At 42.4% G+C, this 27390-nt stretch overlaps 1 protein-coding gene across 1 annotated transcript in view; it reads right to left on the bottom strand.

The window, feature by feature from the left end:
* Window positions 1–27390, bottom strand: part of LOC104676241 (astrotactin-2) — an 809378-nt gene that overhangs the window by 427386 nt on the left and 354602 nt on the right. The window contains exon 5 of the mRNA XM_030920120.1: window positions 2521–2667. Coding sequence (XP_030775980.1) covers window positions 2521–2667 — 147 coding nt within the window. The remainder of the gene's footprint in view (window positions 1–2520; window positions 2668–27390) is intronic.

Genomic DNA, 27390 nt, shown 5'->3' with positions numbered 1-27390 from the left:
AAAGCCTGTGCTGTTAGCCATTAAACTGTTTCACCCTGAGCAAGTTATTTTCTCAGGGCTTCCATTTCTACATGTATGAAAATAAATATGTAAAACTTGAACACCTTTGAGTCTTAACATTCTACAATTAATGAGTAGTGACAGCTGAGAGATGAAGGGTAGGGATATGCAATTCTTCTAGCTGCATAATCCACAAAACTATTTGCTTCTATAAATTTTGTTCCTCCTGCTTTCCTACACCATTCCCTGCCATCTCCCCCACCACATATTTACCTGTCTTATGTGCACATATGACTCATTAAAGATGAGTCGAAGTCTTGTATGTACAAAAGTCTGAAAATCAAATGAATGTATATGAAATAAGAAATATAAGTTCTGGGCCGGGCGCGGTGGCTCAAGCCTGTAATCCCAGCACTTTGGGAGGCCGAGACGGGCAGATCACGAGGTCAGGAGTTCGAGACCATCCTGGCTAACACGGTGAAACCCCGTCTCTACTAAAAAAAAAATACAAAAAGCTAGCCGGGCGAGGTGGCTGGCTCCTGTAGTCCCAGCTACTCGGGAGGCTGAGGCAGGAGAATGGCGTAAACCCGGGAGGCGGAGCTTGCAGTGAGCTGAGATCCGGCCACTGCACTCCAGCCCAGGCGACAGAGCAAGACTCCATCTCAAAAAAAAAAAAAAAAAAAAAAAAAAAAAAAAAAAAAAAAAAAAAGAAATATAAGTTCTGAATGTGTATGAACTTATTTGCAGTCCCAGTGAAAAACAAGCAGGGGCTTCTGCACTATGGTGAAGCTGGAACAATCAGGATGCATTAATAGAAGTTTGAGTGTTTCAGAGAATGGGGGTAAAATTCCACTTTGCTTTGGTCAAAATATACTAAAAGGATGGTGCTAAGTTCTGAACACTGAGACTTAAACCATGGAGATAAAATCGAATTTCACTGAAGGAAGACTGGCAAATAGAGGGTAAGGATCTCAAAAACATTCAATACATCTCAAAATGCAAAAATATTTTTAAGAATTAATGGTACTAATAAGGTGCTACAAGTCAGAAAGTTTATTGCCTCTACAGAGAACTAACTGGAAGGAGGCACGAGGAAACCTTATGAGGTGCTGGAAATATTCTACGATTTTATCTGTGTAGATTCATATATAATCCTGTTACACGTCCTTATCACAAAAATATAGAGTGAGAAGAAACTTTTAGAGATGATGGGTATGTTTATGGCATTCCTTATGGTGTTGATTTCCTGGGTATTTACTTATCTTCAAACTCACCAAGACGTATACATTTTAAAAAGTGTAAAATGTATACAATTTTTAAAGTGTAAAAAGTTCTAAAACTGAAAATGTATTCAGTTGTACAGTTGCACAGTTAAGGTATGCCTTCTTTATTATAATTACGCCAAACTTCAATACATCTAAAGATAGTGACGCCATGTGAGAAGTGTTTGAGAAACAGACGCCAACATATCCTGGAATGTGTAAACTGGGACAACTTTTCTGGAGGGCACTTTAGCAATAAATAGCAACCACCTTAATCAGGGCCCTGGATCATGCTTTGTTAATGACTAAGGGCTACAATGTCTCATTAATTCAATTTAATTGGGTGAAAAGTAAATGGTACAATATAAGATACTTGTAAAGTATATTTACAGGGAAAGAGAATATAAATATTATCCAGGACATTTAGGAAATTCCATTAAAACTCATATAGTCTTTCTTATCATATAATTTTAATTAGCAAATACTCTTTGGGGGACATTTTTATTTTGAAATGGATCCACAATCAAAAGAACCAGTAGGTTCTCTGAAGTAGCTCAATCTTTCTGCATTCACATTTGAGCTCTTCCTTTATTTTTTAAACTTGATTGTTGCTCATAGGTTAAAAGCAGTCTTTACTAGATAAAGAAAATGTGGTACATATACACCATGGAAAACTATGCAGCCATAAAAAGGAATGAGTTCATGTCCTTTACAGGGACATGGGTGAAACTGGAAACCATCATCCTCAACAAACTCACACAGGAACAGGAAACCAAACACCACATGTTCTCACTCATAAGTGGAAGTTGAACAATGAGAACACATGGACACAGGGAGGGGAACATCACACACTGGGGCCTGTTAGGGGGTGGGGGGTAAAGGGGACGGAGAGCATTAGGACAAATACCTAACGCATGTGGGGCTTAAAACCTAGATTACAGGTTGATAGGTGCAGCAAACCACCATGGCCCATGTATACCTATATAACAAACCTGCACGTTCAGCTCATGTATCCCCGAACTTAAAGTAAAAGAAAAAATAAAAATAAAAAAAATAAAAAAGTAAAAGTAGTCTTTAATTCAAATAATCCAGACTCCAAATGATAAGATCCTCTTCCAAGGTCTTTAGATGCTCCTTTTTTTCCCCTGTAATATATATAATAATAATTCTAACATTGGGCCATACATAGAAACATTTGACCAGCCAGGGGTGCAAGGTGCTGAGTAGGTGTGGAGCATCTGCAATGCTCAGCTCTTACCATCTGCTATGAAGTGCTCGGGCACATGCAGAGTCACCTTCACAGTGAGGGGACAAGACATCTGGCTGCCACACACCATGGCCAGGATGCAGGAGCTCACAGCAATCAATGTCAGGGCTGTCTTGTTCACTGGGCTTTTCAGTAAACCTGGTAACACAAACACACACAGAGACACGAAATTCCATGAGGTGAGGAAATGGGAGTGGCATCAAGTTTGGGAATTCTATTATTTTCCAGTTGGGAATCTAAAAAAAGAAAAGAAAAGAAAAGAAAATCATGTTTTCTAACCTTTGTGCCTGCTATGACACCTCCGTGGGCCCTCTTTGGGCCTTGGTTTAACACTCTGCAAAATGGGCTTCTTATGATGCCTTTGGGTAAACATAAAAGAAACAGTCTTCCTGAAACTCATGGCAATTTTCACTCCTCCCTTCCCAATTCGGTTGGTCATTCTTAATCACAATTAGATGATATTAGGCCGGGCACGGTGGCTCAAGCCTGTAATCCCAGCACTTTGGGAGGCCGAGAGGGAGGATCACGAGGTCAGGAGATCGAGACCATCCTGGCTGACACGGTGAAACCCCGTCTCTACTAAAAAAATACAAAAAACTAGCCAGGCGAGGTGGCGGGCGCCTGTAGTCCCAGCTACTCGGGAGGATGAGGCAGGAGAATGGCGTAAACCCGGGAGGCGGAGCTTGCAGTGAGCTGAGATCTGGCCACTGCACTCCAGCCTGGGCGACACAGCGAGACTGTCTCAAAAAAAAAAAAAAAAAAAAAAAAAAAAAAAAAAAAGATGATATTAAGCCCTCCATTCTCCTTAGAGGCAAGTGAGAAGACACCTTGCTGTTAAATTCAGTAGAGCCTAGTGAAATAAGCATGGGTTTTGGAGTTACATCATTCTGGGTTCACATTTGGGCTTTGGCCCTCATTGACTGTGTGATCTCCAATTTCCAAACCTAGTTTCTTACTTTCTTTTTCCTTTTTGTTTGAGGCGGAGTCTCGCTTTGTCACCCAGGCTAGACTGCAGTGGCACGATCTAGGCTCACTGCAACCTCGGCCACACGGGTTCAAGTGATTCTCCTGCTTCACCCTCCTGAGTAGCTGGGATTACAGGCACCCGGCACCATGTCCAGTTAATTTTTGTGTTTTTAGTAGAGACGGGGTTTCACCATTTTGGCCAGGCTGGTCTGGAACTCCTGGCCTCAGGTGATCCACCTGCCTCAGCCTCCCAAAGTGCTAGGATTACAGGCATGAGCCACCACGCCTGGCCACCACTTCAGTTTCTTTATATGTAACATGAAGATAATAAATATCTCACGGGGTTCTTGTGACAATTACACAGCATGATTTGTATAGAATGCCTGTCATTTAGAAGAGTTTCATGGTTAGAAGCTGATCAGATCAAATGAATTTCACAAGCCTTTACTGAGCAGCTACTATGTGAGACACATACAGAGCAGAAGAATAATCTCTCCTCTTCAGGAGTTTATAGGCTAGGGGGAAAAGTCAAGCTTATCCAAAGCTAATTAGATCCTAAGACAAATTGTGTTACAACCTAGAAGAGAGGGCAGAGGGTGGGGAGGGTGGTTTTGCCTCTGAAAATTAAAGACAATTTTATGGATATAATAGGAAAAGCAGATTGGATCTGCACAGCTAGAGGACACTGGGCCAACAAAGACATTCTATGGAGGCTGTCTTGAGTCCCCGTTTTTTCTCATTCTTTAGGCTTGGTTCTTCAAGGCTTTGCTTACCAGTTTTAGAGCAATGTCTCCCCAGTTTTTTTTACCGCTAGGCTCTTTTTTTAAGCAAACCTTGTCTCTCATCTCCTGGATATCTTTCTGCGGTTATCCCATTAGCATGTCAAATATATTAATAACATGTTCAAAACAGGGTACATTATCTTCTCTTTAAAGTCTTTCCCTCCTGGGATCCTCAGCTTATTGAAAGCATTGCCATTTAGCCTGGGCAGAAACCTAGATGTCACCTTTGAGTTTCTGTCTTCCTCCTTTACAGCATCTGAACAGTTGTGTAGTCCTATTTATTCTATGTCCTTAGCATATTCACCTCATTCCCTTCACCTCTTCTATTGTCTGTTTGCTTGTGGGATAAGGGAGGTGCATGCATATCTGTTCACTGCACTCCCTGCTGAAACCTTTCAGGCTGTTTAACGGCATCTGGTCACAGGATGTGATCCACATTCATTAGACTGGCACCCAAGGCCTTTCATGAAGACTCCCAACACTCATACCTCCTGTGCTCTCTCCCACCTGGCCCAAAGACGAGCAGGGCTGAATTACTGCAGTGCTCCGACCATTAACACTCTTCATCATGTTAACATTAGTGTAGGTGTTGTTCCTTTTGGAAAGAAATCCATTTGTTTCCTTGTCATCACATCACTCTTTGAGACTCACCATATATAAAGATTTCATATGCTCTTGGTAGATAAACTACCCATATTCATTGTGTTTCCCCTCATACCTTATTCCAAACCCTAGAGTCTAGTAAATAGCCAACTCCTTGAAGGCAAGCAGTGTCTTTTGCTCACCATTATGTCCCAATGAATAGCACAGTGACTGGCTCATTGCAAAATCTCAGTAAGTGCATGATGACTCTCATAAATGACAGTAACAATGTTAGCAACAACATAACATAGATGCTGACCAACCAAAAAGCATGCCAGCCAACATCCAACACTGGCCACACAACAGAACATCGGCTATTGTAACACTGGATTACAACAGAACAAGAACCCTTACAATAGCCAGTTGGGGTATTGCCTGTATGGAAATATGTTTTTCTTAATAAACAGGGACCTGCTTGAGGGAGGAGATCCCACCTTCATCATCTTTGTGTCGCTTATGCCAAAATCACCACCTGGAACCCAGAAGTTACTTAATTTAAGAATAAGACCCTTGTCTTTTTTCTCAGTCCTAGGACAATACATGGCTTATGGTAGGCACTATCCATGAGATTGTGGTTATTGTAGTTATAGAATAGATGTTAAATAGAAGAGTAAATTAAATTAAATAAAAAGATGATTCCGGTGTCCAGATATGGGGAATCTCTAAAACCTAAAATAACTACAGAGAAAAAGGAACATGTTTTATCTCTTATTTGAGTGCCACAAGAAGCTGTTTCGTACATATATACAATATGTATTTATAAATATAAATAGATAAAATATTTATAGTATATTTTAGCAACTAAATAGCATAAACAATCTAACATCAACATTATCTACTAAAAAGAATACGGACTAAGGGTTGGCACCTTGCATAGACCTCATCTTGAAAAGTCAACCTATTACCCCAGCCTAATCATTTAGCAAAACCCCTAAAATAACACTTAACAGCAGCACTGGAGTTGTTTTATTTGTTTGTTTGTTTTGAGACAAAGTTTCCCTTTGTTGTCCAGGCTGGAGTGCAGAGGCGCAATCTCAGCTCACTGCAACCTCCGCCTCCTGGGTTCAAGCGATTCTCCTGCCTCAGCCTCCCAAGTAGCTGGGGTTACAGGCACACGCCACCACGCCCAGCTAATTTTTGTATTTTTAGTAGAGACAGGGTTTCACCGTGTTGGCCAGGCTGGTCTTGAACTCCTGACCTCAGGTGATCCACCGACTTCAACCTCCCAAAGTGCTGGGATTACAGGCATGAGACACCATGCCTGGCCAGCACTGAGTTTTTTATCTAGATTTTATGGAGTCTATTCTGGGGGAAAAATATGTAATGATGAGTCTAGTACAAACAAATTCTTGGGAAGATGAGACAGGTCCAGAGGACGAGATGTGAAAGGTAGTGAGAGGCCCCTGGCATCAGGGAACAGACACTCTGGACAGTGAGTCATGGATAACAGCACCCTGTGGATCCCTTAGAGAGCATACCTCATTCCTGGCCCACACAGCAGCAACTGGCGTTTGTGGCCAAGACCTTTCTTTCACTAATTAACAAACTACCAGAAATACACTACCCAGGCTCCACAGGGCTAATTTTTGGTCTGGGAAAAGAAGGCTGAGGGGCACAGGTAGAATTGCTCATACTCTCTCCCTGGGTCCTGCTGGACTAAATTGTCTCCTATGTCATTTAAAACATCACAGTAACCCAGGGTCTTTAAGAGTCAACATGATGGCTGGGTGCGGTGGCTCATGCCTGTAATCCTAGCACTTTGGGAGGCCAAGGCAGGCAGATCACCTGAGATCAGGAGTTCAAGACCAGCCTGACCAACATGGCGAAACACTGTCGCTACTAAAAATACAAAAATGAGCCAGGCATGATGGCAGGTGCCCGTAGTCACAGCTATTCTGGAGGCTGAGGCATGAGAATCACTTGAACCCGGGAGGTGGAGGTTGTAGTGAGCTGAGATCACACCATTGCACTCTAGCCTGGGCCACAGAGCAAGACTCTGTCTCAGAAAAAAAAAAAAAAAAAAAAAAAAGAGTCAACATGGGAAGTGAATTCACATTAGTTTATTGGCTTTTAGTTTTCTCACCTAGAAAATGGTAACATGACTTAGCCATCAGGGGTGTTGTAAGAACTAAATGAGTCAATACGTGTCTAATGCCTAGCAAAGTTTTTGGCACATAGTAGGCCCTTGGTAAATAATTTCCAAAAGAAATAGTGGCATTTGTCTCATCTCTGATGACAGAAACTAGGACTCATCTATTTGTCCAATATATTCTCAGGACATATTAGGAATTCAATTATTCTTATAGAAGCAGAAGACAGAGTAAAAAGTGAAGAGAAGGACACAAGAAGGAGAAAGTGGGAGTTGGGATGAGAATGAACAGCATTGTGGGACCCCATTTACTCGGAGAATGCCTGAATCGCCACAGTTGTTTCTGAAGTCCAGGAGGATGAAAGCATGCAGGTCAAGCCTTCACTAAGCCAGATGCCCATGGAGCAGCCAGGGGGTGCGGGGAGTTGCCATGGCAACCGGACCTGGCAGAAACTTCACAGTCGGACTCAAACCAAGGTAACTTCCTAAGAGTTCCTTGCTCAGGGAGGTGAGCATAGCATTAGGCTCTGAGTAAGGATTGTAGACAGTCATGAGGTGGAAACTATCTCTCCCATAATACCCCCTCCCCAAGCAGGCTTCTTACTGCACTGCTGTTGTAAGATGCAGAGACAGAAAAGGGAACCTCCGCTTGCTGAGCGATTGCTATGATCCAGGCACTGTGTCTAGCACTTATCCTTCTCTCCATCCCTCCATTCATTTACCAATCCAGCTGATTTTTATTGAACATCACGTCTCTTGAGGCACACTGGTCTGGGCATGGGGAAAATAATACTAAACAAAACAGCCAAAGGCCTTGAAGCTTACATGTTAGTGGCAAAGAATTACCTCTTTGAATCCTCTCAGCAAAGTGTCTCCATCATTTCCATTTTACAGAGAACAGAAGTATAGAGCAATTAAATGACTTGTGTAAGCATCACCCAATTTTGTATGTTACAGAGACTGGATGAGAACTAGTCCTGTTCCAGCCTTTCTCCCGCATCACTACAACTTCCCACTTCATCATAGAATAAGGTCCCAGGGCACCCTCACGTAGAAGCGTGACCTTTGGGAACAGGCATATCTATGTTCAAGTCCTGGCTTACACACAAAATCTCTGTGTGACACTTGCCAACTGATCCATAAGTCTAATAAGAAAAAAAAATTTCCATCTGAAAAATGGGAACAGTGGTCTTTTTTCAGAGCTGACGTGAGGACAAAATAAGATAGCAAATGTAATTAGCAAAAAAAAAAAAAAAAAAAAGCTAAATAAATGATAGCTGCAGATCATATTATCTGAGTTGTTTTTTTTTTTTTTTTTTTTTTGAGACTGGAGTCTTGCTCTGCCGCCCAGGCTGGAGTGCAGTGGCCGGCTCTCAGCTCACTGCAAGCTCCGCCTCCCGGGTTCACGCCATTCTCCTGTCTCAGCCTCCCGAGTAGCTGGGACTACAGGCAGCCCGCCTCGTCGCCCGGCTAGTTTTTTGTATTTTTTAGTAGAGACGGGGTTTCACCGTATTAGCCAGGATGGTCTCGATCTCCTGACCTCGTGATCCGCCCGTCTCGGCCTCCCAAAGTGCTGGGATTACAGGCTTGAGCCACCGCGCCCGGCCCTGAGTTTTTATTTTTATTTTTTTTTCAGAAGGCTGAGGTCACAGTTCTCCCTGGTTCACACCCCCATTTGCAGTTCCTTCCCCATTACATGCAGGCGAATAAGCTATGCTGTAGGAATAGCATTCCACCAGGGCATATTGATTGCTGGGACAGGAGAAAGTTAATAATCTAATTTTCCTTCCATTTTCCCTCCCTCTTATACCTCAGCTCCTCTCATGACAGCAGAGAATGGCATAAAATGCATTGCTTGAGAAATTCGACCGGAAATAACTCAGCGTTGTTGATCCACACATTGCCTATAATTTGGGGTTTGATTGATTCTTGCTTTGGAAATGCCAGGTTGAGAGGAGAAAATCAAATTTAAGTTAAATCTGGAATTGAATCAATCACATTTTATAATGAAAAAATAGATCTAAGCCCATCAGATCCTTGTGTGTGGAAAACTTAAAGCTGGTACACCCCTATTGACTTCCTCCTGAGATCCCCAAAGCATGAGAGACCAGGTCCTAGGCTGAGAAGTAATTTATTTCTTAAAGTGGCAAATGGTGAGATGTGGTGGGGGAAAGGGATTCTAGAAACTGGAGACATTAGGGTGAAGAAGCCCAGCAGGTAGAAAGGCCACTTAGAATGGGGAAAGAGGCTAGGCTTTGGTATGTATGTATGTATGTATGTATGTATGTATGTATGTATGTATGTATTTATAGGTGGAGTCTCACTCTGTCCCCAGGCTGGAGTGCAGTGGTGTGATCTTGGCTCACTGCAACCTCTGCCTCCCAGGTTCAAGCAATTCTCCTGCCTCAACCTCCCAAGTAGCTTGGACTATAGGCAAACGCCACCATATCCTGCTAATTTTCGTATTTTTAGTAGGCACAGGGTTTCACCATGTTGACCAGGCTGATCTTGAACTCCTGACCTCAGGTGATCTGCCTGCCTCAGCCTCCCAAAGTGCTGGGATTACAGGGAAGAGCCACCATGTCCAGCCTGAGCTTTGGTTTTAGATGTGGATATCTAAATCCAAAGTCTTCCATTTGATACCTGCCTAAGTTCTGGGAAGTTATGTGAGCTCTCAGAGCTTCAGTTTCCTAAGCTAAAAAAAGGGGAGTGATAATCCCTAACTGATAAAGCTGTGTGTATTAAATAGGAGATCATAATTACAGCACTAAGCACCATGTCTGACACATACTTAGGTCTCTGTAAGCTCTCAGTATATTTCCTTCCATCTCATTTCCTTTAAACCTCCCTTTCTAACACTTGGCACCCACACGGGCATCAGCAGGATATGTGATACCGTTGCTCACACTGAAATCCTAATTTTCACACTTAGCTGCTGGCCCCCGTGGACAAGTCATGTCATATCTGAGACTCAATGCCTTTAACTGGGAATTAGTTCATCCAATAAATAGCTATTTAAGGTGCAAGTACTATATGTCAGACCTCATATTTTATGCTCTCCTATTTCCAGTGCCTATAGCATGCCTAAATATAGTAGGTGCTCAATAAACATCTATTGAATGAATGAATGAGTGAATGGTTAAACGTTGTTTCCGTTTCTACCAACAGATGTCAGTATTGGAATGCTGCTATTGGTATTTTTTCTAGCAAATTGATTCACTCACTTTTCCTGGCAAGGTTTGGTTCCTGCCTCATCAGAAATCATACAAAAACGCCCTTGCAGAGGCCGCCAATCTGCCTGTATATCAGGGTGACCACTGTAGATTGCTGAGTGCCTCATTAACCTCACTGAGTGCCTCATGGGATTCCCACAGCACCTGAGCTCTGGTGTCTCTGCTGCTCTGCCATATTTCTGGAAACTGAAATTGGGACACGTCAACTGACAAGTGCAAATGTCATGCTGGAGGCAGAAAGAAAGAATATTTGAAACCGGGGCTTTCTCAGAAACTCTATGGCATATGGCCCCATATCCTCAACCTGTCTGTTATATCAGGGGTTACCATGCACTGCTTTAGTGTGATGTGTCAATATGGGGCATATTTTCCTTTATCTTGCACACCTGGGTCCTTGTCTGTCCCCACCTCTCCGTCTCTATCTCTGTCAGGAGATAGAGATCTCCTGTGCTCTCTGACTGTGGCACTCTCAAATCTATGGTATCCTTTAAATGATATGTTATTTTCCCAATATCTTATCATCCATAGATTTGTCCTTAATAAGATCTGGGCAAGTGTTCATCCACTCTCATTTTCATACTTCCAGAGAAAGAAAACTTAACCCCTACTAAGCATCAGTTCTATTCTCAGACAGTTTAATGTCTAAACAGTCTTTGAATCTCACTCTATGAGTAAGCTTCTGCTGTCCAAATTAAATAGGATGTATTTAATATCTCCTTCCCAGGGCAGGTATTTTGTTAAAGGTGGAAATTAGGTGGCTTTGAGCTTTCTTTCTTCAAAGCAAACATTAATAGCTTTATGTTGTTTCTCTAAAGTCATATTTTGAGTTCTTTTATTGTACTTTGTATAGATTTGTTTTGCTCAAGATGACTTTCTTAGTAAAGGATGCCATATCATCATCATCATCATCATCATCACTACCACTATCACTGGTAACATAGCCACTGACTTAGGTGCCAGACAACAGAACTAAATTTTTTCATGCAGTATCTCCTCTAATCTTTACAGAAACTTCATGAGATGGTTTCTACTATCACCCACATTTTTCGCTATGAGGAAACTGAAGCCATCACCTGCCAAAGAACATGCAGCTCAAAGGCAGTAGGGTTGAAATGAAAAACCATTTGATGTCAGGGCCCAAGCTCTTAGCCATCATCCTTCACAACATCTCTATCAACCTGCTAGATGTAGCCTGGGCAGAGCAGAAGCACCAAATGTAACTGCTGAGCTGCTTACCGACCCCAGATTGCCCTGTGGACCTGTGATGACTCTAGGCGGATTTGTTGTGGCCTCGTTGTCCCACCTGATTCTTCAAGAGAAACTCTCCCCATCACAAGGAGGAAATTTAAAAAGACGGAAGTAAATGAGAAGGGCTGTCGCTCCTCCTTTCTCAGCCCCAGAAAATACTATGGGCCTGAAGCAGCTCACTGTACTACTTAGAGCCAAATGATTATTGACAAAGCCACTGGGGAACACCTTTGGCTAGCTCTGCTCCTGGGACAAAGACTATTGCTATAGTGCAGGGCTAGACTGTGGCAGCCTGGTGAAGTTAAAGCCACTGGCAGCGGACGTGGAATGGGACTACAAACAGCTGACTATTTGAATTTCTCTGTGGCAACTGCAGGTTGCTGGGCCTGCAAGTCCAAAGGCCACTACAAGGTGTTGACAATGGTGTTAGAGATGAAGATGATGGAGATGGTACCATATTATTTTAGCTTTTATTAGGTTACAAATTATTCTCAAATATCTCATTACCTCTTCAAAATCCTACGCAGTTGGCATTGCTATTATCCCCAATAGACAAATGAGTAGTGAGAGTCTTAAAGGTGAACTCATGTTCAAACACCAGAAGAATAATGGGCCTACAAGCCATGTCTCCTTCTCACAGCTGAGTGATCTTTTCATATCAGGATGCTGCCAGTGTCCAGCCCAAGTCCCACTAGCTGGATACGGAAACAGAATCTGTGCACTCTGATTCTTCATCCATTTTTTTTTTTTTTTCTAGACAGAGTCTTGCTCTGTTGCCCAGCCTGGAGTGGAGTGCAGTGGTGCAATCTCAGCTCACTGCAACCTCCACCTCCTGGGCTCAAACGATTCTCCTCCCTCAGCCTCCTGAGTAGCTGGGATTATAGGCATGCACCATTGTGCACAGCTAATTTTTGTATTTTTAGTAGAGATGGAGTTTCACCATGTTGCCCAGGTTGGTTATTGCTCTTATAAATGTATCCAAATGCCTCAAAGAGCTAGTGTAGTATTTCCCACAAAACCAGATGTATCTTGAAAAGAAAATATTTCTATGTTCACAAAATTTTGAGACATGCTATATTCTGTATGCCCCTCTTAAAGTGCCCAAGTATATATCTGTTATTAAAACCTCTAAAAGGCTTTGCATTACATTCTGTTTAGTAGGATTCAGCCGAATGTTTCCCTAAAGTATTAAGACATTGCAGAATCATCACTCTGTGGAACAAAGTAGGGAAACAAAGATCTAGTTTAATAATCAATACAAAGGTTGTAAATAACATTAGCAGATCCCAATAATTAACTGGTGCCCTTATGCCAGGCACTGTGTAAAAGGTTGTATGTACATTATCCTATTTAAACTTCTCAACTACCTTGTAAGGCAGGGGTTACCCTTCATTTACAAATGGGAAAACCAGATTTAACTGGTTACTGGGAAGAGGAAGAGTAAGGTTTTCATGGCCAGTCTTGTCTAAAACCAATGTCTGTATCCTTCTTCCTCCGAAGTGTTAGAAGAAAATAGAATTTTAAAGTCACAGAAAATACGTGCAAAGAAGGAAAAAGGTAGGCACAACAGGCCAGTTCAGGAGGCTAAAGACTATTCAACATATATTTAGCAGGCTGACGAAATGCATTAGTGGAAGGAAAAAGATGCTGTACTCAATAGACTAAATTGCAGTGTGCAGATGAGAAATAGGAGAGAAGATAATTCAAAGAGCTAAAGCTCTAGAATGGCTCAGAAATAAATGAGAAAGAAGAAGAAAAGAAGGATGGCTGGGGGTTACCGATTCATAGGTGACTATCAATCGACTGGTGCTGACTTACCGAAAACATTAATTTTTAAGATACTGGTGCCTGATCCCTATATTAGCCCTGTTAGTCTACAGGCAGTTTAGATGCAGCACCGCATTCAGCCCATACCACCGATGAACTGGAGGGTGGCAAAGAAGAGCTAAGGCCAAGCAGTGAGTGCTGAGGAACAGAGCAAAAGAGCAGCCACAGTTTCCATGGCTACCAAGGACGATCGGGGCAGTCACCTCCCATTTCCATGAAAGGCACATTTCTAGCTCCTTTGTCTTCTGAACTTGCTGAGAAAGTCACTGTTCCATTATCTTAGAAGATGTCAGTGGACTTTGGCCCACACTTTGTGAAAGTAGGAGCAGGAGAATAACATTGACTGTGTGGTTAGTATTTACTAGGCCTGCTGCGGTGGCCTAGTAAATACCGAATACACAAGCAATGTTATTCCCCTGCTCCTGCTTCCTCCCCTGCTCCCAGCTTCCATGACAATGTTCCTTTACCTACATAACTTCCTTTATCCCAAAAGCCCACCGTAAGCACCAGGCAATGCTGTCCTTACTTGACACTGGGGGAAATGGAAGCTCAAAGGGTTTAATTGACTCGTAAGGAAAAGAGCTAGAATATGAACCAAGACCTACTGACTTAGAAACTCAAAGTTCCTTACAAGCTTCCTCAGCTGATCCTGACCCTGTGAATGTATAGTGTCTAAAGGTGGTCACACTACTTCTAAAAATAGGCAGCATTTTCAAATCTCTGTGCTCCCTCCTCCTCACCTCTTCCTCCTGATAGTGACAATGTGTCATATTTCTAAGAAATAATAGAAAGGAAGCTTTTCCTGATGGCCCATAAACCCACTACTGCACTTAGATTTGCCTGTCTCTTTCCTTGTGACAGGTCACATGCATTCCCCTCCCCCATATGTTATCCTTTCTACTTTTCCAACATATATAAGAAGACCAACTTTCAGTATCAAAGAGAATTCCCATCTCATAGAAGTCTGCCTACACCATTGCAACTCACAAGAATGCAGTATTTCTCTTAACTCCTATCTCATACACTATCTGTTCTAATTTGAGCCACAAGACCTCAGAATGGCAAGGAACTAAAAGAGATTTAATCACAAGTCACACAATGCATTGTTGTATGGTTCCCTCTATAATCATTCAGCCTGTATTTGAGTGTCACCTAAACTTGGAACTTATTAACTAAAAAAAAAAAAAATGCATTTCATTTAATGGTGATGATGATAATCTTTTCTCTTTTTTTGAGCACTTACTATGCAGGGTACATCGTGTTAAATATTTTACAAATATTATTTTATCTGATTAATCATAAAAGCTTGTTAGTTCCTAGTTTTGCAAATAAAAAAAAAATTGACTCTAACTCAGAGTTAGAAAGCTATTGAGAGGCCAAGCCCAGATTCAAATCCAGATCTGGATATCAGAGCTCCTAACAGTATTACTACGCAGTCTCTCTTCCCTGGTAAGAATCAGCATAAGAACCATGTCAATGCCAAATGCAAATCTACTCCTACAACTATAACCAGCTGAACACATTCTTGCCCTCAAGAGTTCCAAAAACTGGCCCCCATCCCTTCTCTCCAAGGTACGCCTTTGGTTCTAAAAATGGAAAACATGTTGCCCATTATTCTTTCATTTCAAAGACAGATTCTGTCATTTGACTTCCACATGGGGAAAACAGACATGGAGCCAGGAAAAACAGAGCTGGAAGGACCCCTTTAGATTAGCTGGCCTAATCCATCATGCTCAAGGTTAGGAAGATGGCAGGAGGACAGCCTTGCTCAAAGTCAGATTGCCCAGAGCCAGTCCTGGGTTCCATTCACACCAGCTTCCATGACAATGTTCACCATTTGGGGTGGTTTTTACCGTTGTTGTTTCCTACCTTAACCAATACCTCCTGGAACAAAGAGGATATCTCTAATACCTCTAGCATTGGCTGTGGTGCCTAGGATATTTTGGTCAAAACAACACATAATAAAAATAAACCATACCCAAATATTTCCACAACATGAACTTAATAAGCTGGTGCACAGATTATGGCAGAGGAAAGAAAATTGACTTTAGAATTAGAGAAACTTAGGTTCAAATCTCAGCTCTGTCATGTTTGGCTGACCTTCAGTAAGTCCCATTTTCTTCATCTGTAAAATGGGAATAACATCTACTCCACAGCATCATTAGAAAGATTGAATAACGGCTGGGCGCGGTGGCTCAAACCTGTAATCCCAGCACTGTGGGAGGCTGAGGTGGGCGGATCACAAGGTCAGAAGATTGAGACCATCCTGGCAAACACAGTGAAACCCTGTCTTTACTAAAAATACACAAAATTAGCCAGGTGTGGTGGCAGGTGCCTGTAGTCCCACTCTCTCAGGAGGCTGAGGCAGGAGAATGACATGAACCCAGGAGGCAGAGCTTGCAGTGAGCCGAGATCACACCACTGCACTCCAGCCTGGGTGAGAGAGAGACTCCATCTCAAAAAAAAAAAAAAAAAGAAGAAGAAGAAGATTAAATAATGAAATAGCATGACATGCACTGCATAGCAAGCACTCAGTGAATAGTAAATTTCATCTTCATCATCGTCAACAAATTTAAGACCAATAATATATATAAATTCTGATGTTTGCATTCAAGAGACCATTTCCAAGAATTCAGGATGGGTCACAAGGGGAGACAGACCATGTAGACTGGAGGATAGTGAGTTTATAGTAAGAAAAGGTCCAAACACATGCAGAGCACCTACTACATGGGAAGCCTCTGCTGGGCTTTTTGCAACTATTATTTACATTGTTTCTCATAGTAACCTTTAGGTCTTCATGTTATAAATCAGAAAAGGAGCTCAGGGAAGAGAAGTGCTTTGCTCAAGGTCATACACGTAGTAAGCTGTAGAGCTGGTCATGCAACCCAAAACTGTGTGATGTTATAAACAGAATATAGACAGGTGGTCCACATTCCAAAGAGAATAACCAGGATTGGATTGGATATCATGCCAGGAAAGGACACCAGATGAAGTATTTGGGGATTTTAGCTTTGAAGCAAGAAAGGATCAGTCAGAGAGGCCTCTTGATAGAGTTGTCTTCAAAGACATCTAAATATAGAAAGAGAAAAAGGAAACACATATTCTATATGAGAAGCTATTGTGAACCAAGCCACAAAACCTAGGCACTTGATGTGCGCTGTTTCACTTGCTCCTTAAAACAATCCTGTGAGTAGATAGTGAATCATGCATGGTGACTCTTGTCTGTAATCCCAGTGCTTTGTGAGGTCAAGGCAGGAAGATCGTTTCAGGTCAGGAGTTTGAGACTAGCCTGGGCAATACAGCAAGACCCCATCTCTACATAAAACTTAAACATTAGCTGGATATGGTGGTGGTTACCTGTAGTCCCAGCTACTCAAGAGGCTGAGGTAGGAAGATCGCTTGGGCCCAGGAGTTTGAGCCTGCAGTAAGCTATGATCGTGCCACTGTACTCCAGCCTGGGTGATAGAGAGAGACCCTGTCTCTTGGGGAAAAAAAAAAAAAGTAATAATGATCTTCTGGGGGTAAATAGCATTATCCTCATTTTAGAAATGAGAAAAATGAAGCCTGGGGAGATCAGGCACGTGGTTCAAGTTGCACAAGCCATTAGGAGCACTGGATTCAAGCCAGGTCTGTTTCATCCCAGCAACATCCTGGCTCTTCTCAGTTCTTACTGGAGCTTGTTGACCATCAAGGGCCCTTGCAGGTTTAAGCAACTCTAAGGAGGTCTGGCCTAAGGAAGCGGGACCCAAGGTTCTTCCTCAGCACCCAAACCCTCACTCTGATAAAGAAAAGAATTGGGGCCTTGCAGGCAAGAGAAGACTCTGTCCTTTCCTGGATGTAGAGGTTCAGCTGCAAACCACCTTGAGATTTTATTAGAATAAACACACCCTTCTCCAGATCCTTAAATCAAGGAGTCTTTTGTTTTTATTTTTTATGTTTGCTTTCCAATCTATTGCCTACTCTTCAGACCACTAACATTTTAGCAAAACCACGTATGCATTGTGTTTAAATAGTCATCTGGAGATAAATAGCTTTGCCTTTAGACCTTTGAGGGGAAATATAGGAGAGGATAAAAGAAGAAAAAAAAAAAGAGGAGAAAATGTTCTGTGAAGCCTTTTTGCTCAAACACATTTCCACATGGAAATCTCTACCCATTTCAAGCTGACCACTCTGGTCTAAACCTTTTAAGCCTGCTGGTTTAAATATGTCATTTTCAAAAGAACAATGGCAGTCTTTGCCCAAGGGCCATTCCAGACCCACTTTCTGTCTTGGTTTTTAGTTTCAACAAAGTACCTAAAGGCTGTGCTAAGAGGACCATCTATTCTGGGAGTCTGAAGCCCAAACTTGAATATAGGCTCTGCCATTACTCACTGTGCCACCTTGAGCAAATCCCTTCCCCTGGCTGGACTTCTGTCTTCCATCTACAACAGGAGGAAATCCATTCATTCAACAAATACATATCAAGGATCCACTCTGCTGTGAACTAGAGATATAGAGGTCAGAGCTATCAAACATTTCAATGTCCAGTGAGGTAGTGGGCCAATACACAGAGGTAGCAGAGATCAGTGCAGAGCAGCAACCCTCCCCAGTCCAGATCTGGGTGTCACAGAATGATTACCAAGATCTGAAGCTTATAACGTATGTGAGAGTTAGCTGATGGGTAAAACGGGGGATGCGCAGTTCAGGAGAAGGAAACAGCAGGGTACTGTACATAAACTGGAGTGGTGGGAATTTCAGGTACATGCTGGGCAGAGTGGGCAGAAGAGGCCAAAGAGGTAGGTAGGGAATAGCTCATAAAAAAGTCATAGTTCACTGCAAGGAAAGTGGACTTTCTCCTCGATCAGTGGTCCCCAACCTTTGTGGCACCAGGGATCAGTTTCATGGAAGACAATATTTCCATGGACTGCTGGAGGTTGGGGAGTATGATTTCAGAATGAAATTATTCCACCTCAGATCATCAAGCATTAGTTAGATTGTCATAAGGAGCACAAGCTAGACTCCTGGCATGCACAGTTCACAGTAGGGTTTGTGCTCCTATGAGAACCTAATGCTGCAGCTGATCTGACAGGAGGTGGAGCTCAGGCAGTAATGCCCACTTGCCCACCACTCACCTCCTGCTGTACGGCCAGGTTTCTAACGGCTGCTGACCAGTTCCAGTCCGCAGCCCGGGGGACCCCTGTCCTGGATGATATCTCCAGTCCTTTCAGGCCAGCCCTACCAACATTGTGCAAACCTGAAACACATCTTCATTTATTTACTTTGACAACAAAAATGTAAGTAAGTACCTAAAAGTGCCAGACATTGTGTTGGGTGCTGGGGATATAGCAGGTACTTCATAATCCCAAAGCGTGAACCATTAGGTATATCAAGAGCGGAAGTCTGGGCCAGGTGTAGTAGCTCATGCCTGTAATCCCTACACTTTGGGAGGCCGAGGTGGGAGGACCACTTGAGCCCAGGAGTTTGAGATCAGCTTGAGCAACATAGCAACACATATATTTTATTTAACATACAGAATATATTTAGTCTCTATATTAAAAAACGTAAAAAAAGATCTGAAGACCTTTCAAAGGATGAGATCTACAATATCTACCTCCAAATATATTGTAGATAGATCTACAATATCTATCCTCCAAAATGGAGGATAAAGAAAGAAATCTTGTTGGGCAAAGGCAGTCTATAAGAATGTCAGAGGATGTTTACACAAGAAGAGGCTGAAGAGCATCCTGACTAGAATTAGAGAACACGAAACCTTGTGATAAATCAGTCTTTGAGTACATGGACACGAATGAGCACATGTCACCTGAAATGAAAGAAGGATTAGATTTGGAGAAAAGGAAAGAGGGCAAGGGGACTGACAGAGGTAGTTTCCAAATGGTTCCCAATGGGCTTTGCCTCCTGGTGTTCTTGTCCTTGTATCATCCAATCCCCCAGTGACTTGCATCTGTCAAATGCAAGAAGGTAAATGTTACGCAATGCCACTTCCAAGATTGAGTTATGAAAGACTGAGTTCCGTTCAGCTCACACTCTCTCTGGCTCTTTTTACTTTCTTGCTCTGGTGAAGCCAGATGCCATGTTGAGAGTGACCCTATGATAAGACCCACAAGAGAAGAGCTGAGGATGGCCTCTGGCTCACAGCTCTCAAGGAACAAGATTCTGACAACAACCACATAAGTAAGCTGGGAACAAATCCCTCCCCAGTTGAAGCTTGAGGTGATTGCATCCCTGGTTGACAACTTCACTGCAGTCTCCTTTGAAGCCCTGAGCTGGGGGACTGATGATATTGTGCCTGATTCCTGCACCACAGAAACTGTTAGATGATGAATGTTTGCTGTTTTAAATTCCAATTTGAGGGTGATTTCTTACACAGCAATAGATAACTACTACCAGGACCTACTTAAATGGATAGCTGAAAGAGGCTGACAAGCCTCCATTCCTAGCAGGATATCAGAAACCTTCAAGGTTAGAAAAGACTTCTATTCATCTAGAAAACATTTCCCGCACACAAGGTATGTGCCAGACCCCGGGCAACTCACAGGACTTGTGAAGGAGACAGGCACAGCTCTGCCTTGAAGGAGCCAGAGAGAGACAGGCGAGAAGGTCAGGTGGAGACATCATAATTACACTGTGTCAGGATACATGCTTGGCTGTTTTACTGAAGACTTCACAAGTTTATTAAGAGCTGAGAGAAAAGAGCCACTGAAGTTTGCTTAATAAAATCCAGGTAGGCTTCACAGAGGAGGCAGCAGGCAAGCTGATTCCTTGTATCTTTACCAAGGCACCTCTCCCTGGAAGCCCCTATGTTCACACATCTACCCTGGAAGTGACGTTGGTGAAATGAAAGGCTTATGAGCTCTGCAATCAGACAAATTAAGTTTGAAACTCAGCTCGATCATTTCCCAACACTGTGAATTTAGGAAGTCAATAAGAAGGAACAGCTAAGAATACAGTTAGAGTTGCACAGGGCTAAGAGTAAGCAACAGTGCTATCCATTACTAGTTGAGAATGCTGGTACAAGGAATCATGTCTTTGAAAGCCTCATATCCCTATATGTAAAACAAAACTAATAAAATATCGGCTTCACAAGGTTACTTAAGTGAAAGCAAGAAGTTTTTAGCATAGTGGATGATAATAAGAAAGGCTGGATAATTATCAGCTTATTTTGTTGGAAAAGTTACTTAATTTCTTTATGCCTCTGCATGTAAAGCCTTTTAGTATATTGCTTAATAGAGACTTCTCAGTGACTGTCAGTTGCTAATGTTATTAACAGCAGAGACCTGAGACCCAGTGAATGATCATGGTTCCTCCTAGAATAAGGGCTGGCCAGCAATGATACTTCTAAGTCATACATCTCTGTGCATTTATAACAATGCTTCCTACCCCACCCCCAGGGACTCTCAGCTCCTTGTGCTGAAATAGAAGGCCACAGATTACTTCTGCAGCAGGAGCTGTGCCAAGGCGTCATTAAGGTAGAGATGACAGAGACAGGGTAGTGGTGATTCCCTAAGTAACTATAACTCAGGTGCTACACACACCTGGCGCTTCCTGCATATGCTATTAAATTTATGGGACAGCAATAATGGTAACAACATTAGCATCAATTTATTTGTAAAATGCCCACACCTGAAGAGCCTGAAGAGCTAAACTAGAAACCCTACTAAATTGTATAGAAATCTATGTATATATGTGAAGATGTGAAGATGTGTGTAAGCATATAAGAATTGAGATCAGGATGTAGGTGTGCTTAGAGTAGAAATAACAGCAGCCCTGGGAATCATAACTATGATTTTCTTCTTCCATTTCAATCATCAACTAGACCAGCATTATTAGCAATGTTGCCGCCTTCTTGGTTTTCCAGTAGTCAGCAGCTCAAGGTAAGAAAAAGTGCCACCGCAAAAGCCAGCGGGATTCAAATTCCCAGATTTATCAGTCTCTGGTTACATGAACTTAGGTTGGTCATTTCTGTTTTTGTAGTATCAGGTTCCTTCAAAGATAAAATAGGAATAACTATAACTTAGTCCTACTCCATGTCTAGTGTGGAAGACAGACACTCCCTCCCACCTCTCTTTCTTTATAAAGGACAAAACATATCAAAGTGTGTTGTTTTTATAGTCTAATTTCCCAGCTGATTATTTGTAAAGTTTATTTAGCAAAGTCATATAACCAGGTAGAGGGGGATACAGAACTTGCCCCCCTACCATGTGACTCCACATTCCTCAGGGGCGTGGACCCTTCTGATTTTCTTTAACACAAAACCTAGTATTGAATATCAGCTAAATTAATATTTGATAAAAGAATAAATGGATAAATGAATCAATGGACAGAGCCTTTAACCAATTCCTTATGTGAGAAAGAGGAACAGGCTTCATGGGATCATCCTGAGGGAGGAAAATAAAATCCAATCATTACCCTCTCAGTGCAGAGAACAAGGTGGGCAAGAGTTTCAGCTGAAGTATTCCCTTGTTTCACAATAAAAATAATGATAGCTACCATGTTTAAGCACTTACTCTGCACTGAGCCCTGGATTAAGTGCTTTGCATGGAATATTCTCATCTCATATTTACACCAACCCTATGATGGAGTTATAGTTACTATGCCCATTTTACAGATTAGAAATTTAAGTTAATATAAATGAAATTTGTGTCTATTATCACACAACTAATAAAATTTTAACCCAAGATATCTGACCCCAAGGCATAGCCTCTGAAACTGTATCCATACTGCCTCCCAGGTGACTTCAGAGATGCATCTTTCTGAGCATTGGCGACTTCTAGATGTAAGAGAAATTGAGCCAGATACTGCTAGGGACAGGAAGCTGAAACAGAAACAGACGTGGACACCATGCTCATGAAGTTTCCAGTCTAGTAGGGGTGGGAGATCAGACATGAAAATGTTAGTGTACAGAAGAATAGGGGGACATGAGTGAGTATACCAGAAAGACCTTTTTCAGAAAGGGGCATTTAAACCCTGTCCTGGTAAGAGAAAGGATATTTCAAAGTAAAATGCACTGAAAAAGGCAGTGAGTGACATGAGATGGGGCTGGAGAGGTGAGCAAAGGCATGCAAAACCTTGAAGGCCAGTTAACGAGTTTAATCTTAACCATGAAAAAGCAGAGAAACCAGTGAAGGTGGCATAACGAGGCGATGTGTTATAATGCCCGGTCTATCTGTTAAGGGAGAAGGGTATCCTGCCAGAGTGATGGTAAGGAACAAGGAGTCACGGCTTGACTAGTGGTGACACTGGGGATGGAGAGAGTCATCAAATGCAGGGTACAATTGGAGATGGAATTGCTGGACTTGTGATGAATCACATCTTCTAGGAAGTAGAAAAGGGAGAGGATAAGTGGTATATTGACATCTGTATCCAAACTCTACTCCCAGACAGAATGTCTTCAAAAGGTCATCTTACTGCCACGGTGAAGTACAGACAAAAACACAGAATAGGCCGGGTGTGGTGGCTCACGCCTGTAATCCCAGCACTTTGGGAGGCCAAGGTGGGCGGATCATGAGGTCAGGAGTTCAAGAGCAGCCTGACCAACATAGTGAAACCCCATCTCTACTAAAAATACAAAAAATTAGCTGGGCATGGTGACGCACACCTGTAATCCCAGCTACTCAGGAGGCTGAGGCAGGAGAATTGACTGAACCCGCAAGGTGGAGGTTGCAGTAAGCTGAGATTACGCCACTACACTCCAGCTTGGGTGACAAAGAGAGACCATGCTTTTGGTTTTGTTTTTTTAAAAAAAAAATACACAAAAAAATAAACCACAGAATACCCTAGTAAGAGAATTGTGTGTCCTTCCTAATTCAGGGCTGAAGACAGTATTTCCCATCCTTCACTCCAGTTTTGATTAGTTGTTATCATTCAGTTGTTTATTTATTCTTTAATCAACAAATACTTACAAAATTTCCCTATTTCCTACATGGGCCAAACTGGGCATTGGAGATACAGGGAAAGACAAGACAGCAATTCCTAAGTGATGCATCCTGGTTTATCTGTGGGATGGGAACAGCGGTTTCCTAGAACTGACTCCATCTGGCTCACAAGAGCTAATTGTTAAATATTTAGGGATGTTGCATGGCAGTTGTTAAACACAGTGGCTTGAAATTAGATGTGATAGGTCAGGCACGGTGGCTCATGCCTGTAATCCCAGCACTTTGGGAGGCTGAGGTGAGCAGATGGCTTGAGGACAGAAGTTTGAGACCAGCCTGGCCAACATGGTGGAACCCCATCTCTACTAAAAATACAAAAATTAGCCAGGCATGGTGGTGTGCACTTGTAGGTCCAGCTACCTGGGAGGCTGAGGCACAAGAATTGCTTGAACCTGGGAGGGGGAGGCTACAGTGAGCCAAGACTGTCCCACTGTACTCCAGCCTGGGCGAAAGAGCAAGACTCTGTCAGAAAGAAAGAAAGACAGAAAAAAAGAGAGAAAGAGAGAAAGAGAGGAAAGAAAAGAAAGGGAAGGGAAGGGAAGGGAAGGGAAAGGGAAAGGGAAAGGGAAAGGGAAGGGAAAGGGAAAGGGAAAGGGAAAGGGAAAGGGAAAGGGAAAGGGAAAGGGAAAGGGAAAGGGAAAGGGAGAAAGAAAGAAAGAAAAAGAAAGAAAGAGAAAAGAAAGAAAGAAAGAGAGAAAGAAAGAAAAAGAAAGAAAGAAAATAAATTAGACACAATAGAATTTACACTAGGAAAACTGACAAATACTACAAATCAAGTTTTTTGTTTTGTTTTTCAGAGTCAGTTTACCAGCATACCACTGGGTTGGAATCATGGAGCTGAAACCCTAATGGTTTATCTTCCCAGTTCAAGGAAGGCAGAAATGTAAACAGAAAGTTAGGTCATAGTTACAAACTATACACCAATCTTTTTTTTAAAAGAATGCCAAGAATTGCTGGGGCAGATTGTAGACTCTGGCATCAGACAGATCCTGTGGCCAGCACTCACTGATGATCCAAATTGGGCAATTCACTTTACCATTCTTATCCTAAATTTTTTGCCTTTGACATGGAGATAATGTACACAAATCATGATGAAAGTGCTTTGCACAGTGCCTGGCATTTCGTAAGCACTCAATAAATGACAGCTATTATTAACGTTGCTCTTTTTTTCTCCATTTTTTAAATGGAAAGATAGGCCTTCAAAACTCTGCTTTGCTGATGTGTAGCTCAGTTTTATTATTTCAAACATTTACACAGGCTCATCAGGAAGAGGACCCCTGGCTGCTTCTAGGTGCTGTTTTAGCACACAGATAATTTAGACTCATCTTTAAATGTCCAGCGTAAGCCCTCAACACGTGGGAGGGAGTCAAGTGGGTAAATCCTGAAGTTAGTGGGAGGCCATAAATCGTGTATAACAAATGCACAATATATTTGTTATACAAGTTATTAATGTCAGTCCAGGCTGTGGCTTGTTTACATTCTTTGAACAAGGAGATATATCATCACCCTTGAACTTTCTTTTTTTTTTTTTTTTTTTTTTTTTTTTTGAGGCGGAGTCTCGCTCTGTCGCCCGGACTGGAGTGCAGTGGCCAGATCTCAGCTCACTGCAAGCTCCGCCTCCCGGGTTTACGCCATTCTCCTGCCTCAGCCTCCCGAGTAGCTGGGACTACAGGCGCCCGCCACCTCGCCCAGCTAGTTTTTGTATTTTTAGTAGAGACGGGGTTTCACCGTGTTAGCCAGGATGGTCTCGATCTCCTGACCTCGTGATCCGCCCGTCTCGACCTCCCAAAGTGCTGGGATTACAGGCTTGAGCCACCGCGCCCAGCCAACACCCTTGAACTTTCAATGGGAGACTGAAGAGGGAGAGAAGGCTCCCAATTCACAATTCTTCAAAGACTTTCTCATCCTCATACAGAGAGAAAGAGGAAGAAAAGGGGAGAGTTGGAAATAATCAAGAAAGGAAGAGAGGAGGGAAGGAAATATTTGGAAACCTACCATATGCCACATAGTCAAGTCATTTGTTGCTCACAATATTTTGTTTAAACCTCATTACTACACTGTCCATACTTCTACAGATCAAGACAAGGTGCTCAAGGAAACTGAGTCAGCTACCCAAGGCCATCTAGCTGGTAAGTGGTGGAGCTGGGATCTTACGCAAGGTTTGAGTTTGAAGGATGGGCCTTCTCCTATACAACACGAAGAGTTACGTACAATGAGGAGCATGACTTTATTTGGGGGCCAACTCCAGCAGGATTGGTCCTAAAGTGAGGCAGCTAAGTGGGCTGGCCTGCCCTCAACACTGTAACCATGGATTTACCAAGGTGTCAGCTACCTTGGCCAACCTGCCTGATCCAGTCACCATTACAGGATCTTCTCACCTCACACAAGAACAGGGCCACAACTACCTCTAGACAGCCACCACTCACAATTCTTAGGACCTAAAAAGGAGCTTTTTTCCCCAATAGCCCCTTAACCTTACTGAGCAAGTGCAGCTTTCTGTTGCTCCCTGGCTCAGAATTCCCTATGAGACATGTTAAAAATACAGTGCTTTGGGCCCTGTGTAAGCCCTACTAAACAGGAATCTCTGGGGTGGGGTTCAGAAATCTGATTTTTAAACACTTTTTCTTCACAGAATTGTTAACTATTATTCCTGCAGATGGAAAATCAGAGAAAGGTTATTTAAAAACCACAGTGATAATCCATGCATTCAATACAACCTGCAACAAGCCCCTAGCCATGCCCTTGAGTGCCCATGGGTGCTGATGCCTTCAGAGCAAAGGTAATGGCGTGAGTGTGTGTACACACTCATGTATGCGTGCACTCTTCCAGCATACTATATAGAAACACAGAAGACATTTCTTTAAAATTAAGTGTAAAGCACATATTTATGTCTAGTGAAAGGAATACTATTCATATTTCTTATATATAGCAGGTTAATTAGGCTTGTAGATCAGACTAGAAACATATTCATAACCATATCAATATGCAGGAAGACGAAGGATACAGAAAACTTTTTAAGGGGCTGGCCTTGGCTCCAGACTACCACTTTTACTACTGCCATACCTCCACTAGAGCAGAGATTAGGTAGAATGTTGTGTGCTAGCCTCAGAAGCTAACCAACCTGTTGTATTCTCTTACTTCAAGTGCATTCCAGATTAAGGATAATTCTTGATGGAACAGTCTTGGAATCCAACCACATTAATGTTGATTTTCATTACATACTTACTATGTCAGGTATAGTTACAATTAAAATATAGTCCATGGTAAGATGTTAACTAGAGCAATTCTTAGACACAGTGTATAATCTTGTCCCTCGTAAGGTACATTTCTTCGGGGTAAAGAATCATTTGGGGCTCATCTGAACACCGGGTAATATGGTTTGACTCTGTGTCCCCAAATCTCACCTGCACTGTACTCCCACAATTCCCATGTGTTACGGGAGGGACCCAGTGGGAGATAATTGAATCATGGGGGTGGTTTCTCCCATACTGTCCTCATGCTAGTGAGTAAGTCTCATCAGATCTGATGGTTTTATAAGGGGAAACCCATTTCATTTGGCTCTCATTCTCTCTCTTGCCTGCTGCGATATAAGACATCTCTTTTGCCTTCCACCATGATTGTGAGGCCTCCCCAGCCACATGGAGCTGTAAGTCCAATTAAACCCTTTTTCCTGTGTAAATCACCCAATCTAGGGTATATCTTTATTAGCAGTGTGAAAATGGACTAATACACCTGGATATCTAGGACAGTACTGCAATGTTTTTAGTCCATTAGAAGGTAAATCAACTTTTGTGGGCTAGCCTGGGAACACTGCCCTTGAGCATATAAAGAAAGCACACCCTATAAGCCAAATGATCTTACAAATGAATTGCTAGCAAGTCAGTGGGCTACCAGGTTGGGTTCCTAAGGGTTGTAGCAAAACCTTTCTAGGGGTGTTGTGAGCCACAGGACCACAAGTGCTAGATAAAAGCAGAGCTAGCCGAGAGCTATAAATAGTGTGCCAAGTGACCCTAACAAGCTCTCCTATCCACTGGGGCTGCTCCAACAGCTTTCTCTTTTGGAAACATGAAAGCAGCTGAAAGGATTGTTTTCCCGAGAGCTTTTTGGCTGCCCTGAGCATGTCAAGGGACTTTGCTGTTTCTAAT

The sequence above is a fragment of the Rhinopithecus roxellana genome, chromosome 16 (genome assembly GCF_007565055.1).
Source record: "Rhinopithecus roxellana isolate Shanxi Qingling chromosome 16, ASM756505v1, whole genome shotgun sequence".
Taxonomy (NCBI): Eukaryota; Metazoa; Chordata; class Mammalia; order Primates; family Cercopithecidae; genus Rhinopithecus; species Rhinopithecus roxellana.
The sequence above is the reverse complement of the archived record's forward strand: the minus strand, read 5'-3'. Positions and strand labels throughout refer to the sequence as shown.